General features: G+C 45.7%; 1 protein-coding gene and 1 pseudogene across 1 annotated transcript; one reads left to right on the top strand and one right to left on the bottom strand.

The window, feature by feature from the left end:
• Positions 1–2,646: 2,646 nt before the first annotated feature.
• LOC123158771 (cell wall protein DAN4-like) lies at positions 2,647–3,408 on the bottom strand. The gene is made up of 2 exons (XM_044576628.1): positions 3,086–3,408; positions 2,647–3,025 (listed from the first exon to the last, which is right to left on the bottom strand). Exons 1-2 carry the CDS (start codon positions 3,406–3,408, stop codon positions 2,647–2,649), a joined length of 702 nt encoding a protein of 233 aa, XP_044432563.1.
• Positions 3,409–5,096: 1,688 nt separating this feature from the next.
• On the top strand, positions 5,097–6,424 carry LOC123158770 (uncharacterized; annotated as a pseudogene).
• Positions 6,425–7,633: the final 1,209 nt, after the last annotated feature.

The raw sequence follows: 7,633 nt of genomic DNA, 5'->3' as shown, positions 1-7,633 counted from the left end.
TACGCAGGTCCAGACCTCGTGAGGTAGAAGGTTTGTCCATTCTTTTCAACGGAATTCTTCAGTTATTATGGCTCGTTGACTATGGGTTTTTGGGGTTCGTCTAAATTCAAAACTTTCGATGGCGGTCCAAAAATATTTCAATATTCTCCCATACAAACGGTGGGACTCGTACCAACGTGCAGGAAACAAGAGAGTAGGACCATTTGCCAGCGTAAGTCAAGTCTTTGGTCCCATCATACATAGTTCATTTTATCCATGTTATATTTGGAGTGGGACCATGTATCAGTACAAGACATGTGTCACCATTTCGACTAATCCGTGTTGTTGTAGATTTCTTTCGTTTCAGTATAATTCATGCATGTCTTTTATTCGAAGAATCCAAGCTGCTCTATTTCTGTTACTTATGTTGAGCTAATATGAGAGATTCTTTTTCTACTACTTTAATAATACAATTGATAGAAGTTGCCGGTTAGTTCATTTAGATTCTGGCACACACACATGGTTTTGACAAAAAAGCTAGCTTATACAATATTCTGTGGTCGGTGTCCATCAGAGGTATAGCTACCACTAACGGGACACATTACCACACCGCACGGTGGCCTTATCTCTTCCATTGATGGATTATTTTTGTCATTCGGTCTGTTATAACTAGTTTGTTTTCGTGGTATTTCACCATAATTTCAACATCATAAGACAAACAGTCACACATTTTATTCAGAACAAATGCATTGCATTACACATTAGTCGTATAGATGTTCAGCATACATTTAAAACATATGCTTTTAAAAATCCCTCCTTCTGAAACCCTAACTGCCGTGACTCAATTGCTAGCTCCCTAGCTTGAGCCCTTCCACTTATTTTCCATGGGTGTAATGCTAGCTGTAATTGGTTGCTGATATTCTGTTTTCGAAAGGAGGATGACGCCCGGCCTCTGCATCAGGGCGATGCATGCTGCAATTTTATAAATTATTCATCAAGACATTACAAAGTAATACATCAATATGTCTGAAGCCACTATCTTGATGACATATGTAGCTACTCGTATCCACTTGATTAAGGGGTGCAGATTATCCGAGGTGCATAATCGGACCTCACACCAAAGCACAACATCTAAAACCGGAGGCCCCAACCAAGCCGAATTACCAGGTCTGGCACAATGTCAACGGGCACCGCATGCGCATGCTGCAGAGGCTGTGGCCACCGCCACCGATCCATCTTCATAGCAGGTACTGACGCATCCACCTTATCAGGTCTGCCGTCTACGCCACCACAGCGCAAAGAATGAAACCACCAGACTTCGCTACTCCTAGATTGCTGCTAATGAATCTCCACTACTATTAAACAATCGAGTTGTGGCAGAAACATCACATCTCAGCCATACATCCGTCATCTCTCAATGGACCGGATTGCTTCAATGTTATATCACATCATTTACCATAATCAATTAGCAAGAATTACCATGATCTACGCCATCATTATTACGCAATAATTACCATGATCTCGCTCCAATCTATGCCTAGAATTACCATGATCTATGTTAACATATTTTTTTTTGAAACTCAGCCTTGTGTGCTGCGTACATAGAAGGATAATATCAATTAGCGATAATTACCATGATCAACGCCATCATATTTTTTTTAAACCCAGCCTTGTACTGCATACATAGAAGGAACAAAGAAAAATGCCTGGCACATGGAAACCAAATCGCTCCTTTCCCTGTTTGTTCGGATCACAGGATCGATCATACCCTGACCTTGATTGCAATCGTTCCTTGACTTCCATTACTTCCTTCTTTTCGTTCACCTGTTTGAATGTTCGTCGTCTTCGACGGCTCGACTCTTGGTTTGACTCTCCTAGTCTTCTTGTCCTGAGGAACGAACGACGGCGACGTGGGGCTGCAACGCTACGCGGCCATGACAGGTACGAGCACGTACATTCAGTTCAAGGAAGCTTCAGGTCCTAAATGACACGCTAGATCCTAACTTCGACTGCTTGCATAACCAACTTTCAGTTCAAGGAAGCTTCATGTCTTACCTTGGAACTTTTTTGCCTCTTCCATCTAGCACGGACATGTTCTCCAATTATTGATTACTGATTGTACACAAAAAAAGTTTCCAAGAATCTTTTCTACAATAGTCCAACATAATCAAAGGAGTCACTAAAAGTAGCTGAGAAATACTAAGGAAACCTGCAGGCATGGCCGCGGCAATAATCAATCCTCCTCCCTCGACACTTATGCCACCGCTCCCCTTCCTGCGATCTAATTTTCTCTCTTTTTCATAACTCTATGATACGTGTGTTGCACGTGCATATTTACTAGTATCATAAGAAACTGGGATGGACACACACAAGACAGAGATAGTTCAGCGATGCGTTAATTCATTATGTGTATGTCTTTTCTAACTCATTTCTTTTATTTGGTCACCCAGCAACATGACTCGATAACACCAGGAAAAACAAAAATAGCCGCAACGTGATCTGGCACACTTCTCTTTTCTCTGGAAAAACTACCATTTTATTCATCAATGTCATGACATTCAAAGAACCACATAAGTAACATTATTTACATCCAAGTCCGTAGACCATCTATTCATAAATTGGCTTACATGCCAGGGGCTCGTACCAAGAGTTTACAAATTTATTAACTTACTGCAACGTAACTAAATTGGTCTCAACGCACTTAACTTCAATGAAGACGGACGACCTACATGGATGGAGATCATGGGTGTGTGCTGGACGTGTGGGCGCGGCACGACTACCACTTGTTTTCGCAGACAAAGGTGGGGTTGTCATTCTAACCGTTCTTGAGGTGGGCGCACCTGGCTGCCATGTCATCGACCGGTTTGAGGCCACCGTTGCTTTAGTTGACGTACTGGAGGTCATGGACGGAGCGGCTCTTTTTGACATTCTTGAGGACGCAGGAGGAGCCACCGTCGCAGACGCCGCTGAAATTCTTGAGGTCACGTATGGATTTGCTGTTGTTGACGTTCTTGAGGTTGCAGGCGGATTTGTCGTTGTTGACGTTCTTAAGGTTGCATACGAATCTGCCGCAGTTGAAGTCCTTGAGGCTGTGTACAGATTTGACGTTGTTGAAGATCTTGAGGGCGCATATGGATTTGCCGTTGTTGACGTTCTTGAGGTAGCGGGTTGAGCCGACGTAGCTGATGTTCTTGAGCCCGCGGGCGGAACTACCATTGCTGACGTTCTTGATGCGGTGGAGGAAGCCACCCTTGCTGACGATCTCGAGGCCCCAGGCATGGCCACCCTCGGCGACGTTGTTGAGGCCACGAGCAGATCCACGGTTGTTGAAGGTCTTGAGGTAGCGGCCGGCGTTGGTGTTCTTGGGGTTGTGGACAGACCTGCTAGTGACCTCACCTTCTTCTGACCGAGAAACCTTCCTGGCAACATGACACAATTTTGATCTTCTTTTCTTTGAGATGAGGTGAGCTAAGCTGAGTGAGGTGGATGTGGTGTTTGCTTCGCTCCGGTTGGGTTGAGGAAGCCTGCATGGATGTCATGTATGCATAGGAACATAAGAGTACTCACAGTGGGGGTAACTTCAGCAGTAACATAAGGTCCAACTCAGCAAATTTGCTCATGTGACAATGATTTAATGAGAAGAGATGAATTGAGTAACATAGCTAGTTACTCATACTACGAGTGACATCAAACATATCAAGACAAGATAAGTCTACAAGCTAATAAATAAAATATTGCATGACACCACATATATATTACTCCCCACTATGAAGGTAGTAATATAGACTAGTACCATATGCTTGTTTCTAGTTGAAGTTACTCTCCACTGTGAGTAGTCTAATGGATTGTTGACGTGTTCGACCGGTCATTCTCTTTGGTTTTGTTGGAAGTAGATATGCATATTCAATGCATGCATTAGTTATTGATCGACGGATGGATGGATGGATGCGGTTGGTCAATGGTCATGGTCGTCGCCGCGTTGGTCTTCCTTTGTTATACATCAGAACTAGCGTTAGGTGGAGATTAGGAAATAATAGAGTAAGGATAATTTGTATAAACAACATGCAAGACGTGGTACAAGTGGCGATGCATCTGTGTGCCGACTCGGTCGGGGATTGTGCACAAGGCATGATTGTTGAAATTTCGGTCTGTTAGTGATGGTCAATCATGGATGATTCATTCCTTTGCAGTAAGTGTACCTATACTGCATGCATGCAGTAGTACAAGTGGCGATCCATCTTGTCCCTTGTTAACCAGCACTGGTTCGGTCGAAGAGCATAGGGCATGCCACGACCACAGCACTATACTCGTCGACTATATATTAGTCAAATTATACTTGATTAGGGCATCTCTAACAGATCCCCTAAAAGGCCATAAGGGAGTAAATTTCTGGTTTACTCTCTTACGGCGCACCTAGCCGATCCCTTAAAAAACTTAATAGAGTAAAACTTTTACTACACCTCCTCATTTCCCCTAAAATTTCTCTAAATTTACTCCATTCCGCCACAGGTGGGTAAAACAGGCGCCTCTCTCCCGCGCGACAGTGTCTCCCATGATGCAACCGCCACGCCTAGCCACCGCTACCGATGACCGCCGGGCCGGCCAGAATGGATAGCCCTGCCCCTTCCCTCCGGCGCCGGCTTTTCGCCACCAGAAACCACCCACGCGCCGCCGCCACCGAAGAAGAAGAGCTTGGCTATGAAGAAGACCCGCTCACGTGTCCAAGCTCCATCTCCAACCGCTCCAATGGTGTCCGGGGTGGCCACCGCCACTCCGGCAACGGCACGCCGCCCTTGCACCGCACTTACCGGAGGCAAACAGGCTCGAAAGCCGACGGCGGCGGCGGCGGCGGTCGCGGAGGCGGCCGCAAAGAAGAAGATGAAGAAGGCCAAAGCGACGCCTCGTCGTAGGCCGACACCTCGTGGTGCACCTCCGGCGGCCCCTATGGCGACTGCTCCGGCGCGAGCGGCGGCCACAACAGGCAAGAAGAATCGCGGCCGCCAGGTGCTCTATGAAATGCCAACAAGGTAGCAATAAAAACCTCGAATTGTTTTGGTATTTGATAGTGACTGTTGGTGATCGGTAAATGATTGTTACTTTGATATTGTGGTGCGGAGATGAACACGGCCGAATTCCTCGCATCGTTGGAGTCCTCGGCCTCCAATGGCCTTGATGAGCACAACTACGACTCGTATTGGGATCATTCGGCCACCCAAGACATGGATGCCAAGGAGGAGGTGGTCGAGGAGGAGGAGGAAGAGGAGGAGATTGTGGAGGTGATCGAAGCAACCACCAAAGTACCAAGGTGTCGCACCCAAAACTATAGCCAAAAGGAGGACATTGCGCTTTGCGACACTTGGTGCGCCATCTCCATGGATGCAAGGATCGGAACGGATCAAATCACGACCATGTTTTGGAAGAGGATTGCCGACCACTACAACAACTCCATGGATGTGCGATCAAGCCGTACACAAGGTTCTCTTGGGCATCGTTGGAGCACCATTCATGACCAATGCAACCGATGGTCCGGTTGCATCGACTGAGTGAATCATGCTCCACTGAGTGGTGTGCATGTGGCAGAGTATGGCCCGTACATCCAAGGGCTATTCAACCATCAGAACGCCAAGTTCGGCCACAAGCCCTTCACTTTACATCATTGGTACAAAGAGCTATGCAAGAACTAGAAGTGGATCCAAAGAATTGTGGAGACCAATCCAAAGAGGTCAAGGTTGAGCATATCCGTTGAGGATGACAACGAGGTTGATGAAGATGCCAACAGTAGACCGAACAAGATTGGAAAAAAAGAAAGAAGATAAATGCATTTGGTGGCACTTACAAGAAAGAACTTGTGACAATGATCGATACCAAGAAGATGTTGGCAGACGCACGCAAAGACGAGAAGTTGGCGAGGTAGAATGAGCTCAAAGCGTTGGAGGATGAAAAATGGAAGGCCAAGCCGGAGGTCGAGGAGAGAAAGTTAATGGTGGAGGCCTGTAGGCTTGCACTTGAGGAGGAGAGGATTCGTGATGCCAAGAAGGCCGAAGAACACACTATCATGTTTATTAATCCAAACACAATGGATGAAACCGCAAGAAAGTATTGTGAGCTCACTCGTGGAGAGATCTTGGAAGCCACTCTTCAGAATGTTGGTGCTGGCCGAGGGGATGGTGTTGATGGTGGTGGCCGAGGAAGTGGTGTTGATGGTTGTGGCCGAGGAGGTGATGGAGGCAAAGATGTTGGTGGTGGTGGCTGAGAGGATGGCGGTGTTGATGTTGGTGGTGATGACCGAGAGGATGGCGTTGTTGATGTTGGTGGTGGTGGCCGAGAGGATGGTGAAGTTGATTTCTTCACTAACGACATCGTTTGAGAGGTGATGACCGAGGAGGTGGTGGTGCATGCGAATGTTGGCTCGATCCACAACATATACATGCTATGTTTGTGGTGATTTTGAATCAAACATTGTGTTTGACGTGATGTCTTTTGGGGTGAACTTCGCATGTTTTACTTTGAAAAATGGGATGATGAAACTTTATGTTGTGACGGTTAAGCTATGAATGTTTATTTTGAATGTTTTTAAGATATGTATTGTGTAGTGTTTGAAGTTGGTGCGGCTATAAGACACAAAATTGAGACAATTTTACTTTTACTCCACTAACTTTTAGAGGATCGGCTAAGTCGGTCACCGTTAGTGGAGTAAAATTTTACTTCACTAACTTTACGCCGTTTACTCCCTTAAATTTTTGGGGATAGGTTAGAGTTGCTCTTATCCAGGTAGGCTTAGACCATGTCAAGATTCAAGAAAGAATGTTGCCTTCCACGACCCTTCCTTTCCTAATTAATTTGGTGCTCAAGGTACCATTGCATTGCAATGGCCCAAGTATTGGAGTAAGTTAAGTATGTGAAACATGTGCCAGCTTCTGTCGATCGGTTAGACACTGTAGGTAATGGATTCACCGGAGTCTTGCCACTACGCAGTCTCTTTTTTTCGAAAAAACCACTACGTAGTCTAGCTTCTGATTTGGCACTTGAACTCAGCTAGCCGCATAACTCTTTCAGTCACCGAACCGCCATCAGAATCGCCACGGTGATCACGAATAATGCAGGCTCTAACAGTAAATGACAGAAAATAAACTGGATGGACAGAGGGAACATATATGTCACCCTTTCTTATTACTCATCACCACACAACCTGCCACACGTCTTGACAACACAAGAGAAAAACTTTACTTAACGTGAACCAGCACGCTTCTGGCCTACATGGAAACTAGCTATGTGGACTTCACGGGCTAGATCGAAACGAGTTTACAAATTGACTTATTGCAACCTAAACTAACCTACTTGACACAAACACACCTCACTTAATAATCGAGTACACAAATAGACTTATTGCAACCTAATCTAATACACTTGACATAAACACACTTAACTTCATCATGCAGGCCAATGTTGATGGAGATCTCCGAGCAGCTCGATGGGCGGCTGGTCTCACTTGTTTTTGGGCTTCTTCCTAGACAGCAGCGTCTGCTTCTTCTTAGATGTCGTGGGTTTCGTCTTGGTAACCACCTTCTTCTTCTTAGACGTGGCAGACGGTGTCTGCTTAGCCTTAGCCTTCGCCTTCTGAGGGAGATACTTTGTACCTGGCTTTCCCATGACG

The sequence above is a fragment of the Triticum aestivum genome, chromosome 7B (genome assembly GCF_018294505.1).
Source record: "Triticum aestivum cultivar Chinese Spring chromosome 7B, IWGSC CS RefSeq v2.1, whole genome shotgun sequence".
Taxonomy (NCBI): domain Eukaryota; kingdom Viridiplantae; phylum Streptophyta; class Magnoliopsida; order Poales; family Poaceae; genus Triticum; species Triticum aestivum.
Note: the sequence above shows the minus strand (reverse complement) of the source record. Positions and strands in the feature narration are given on the sequence as shown.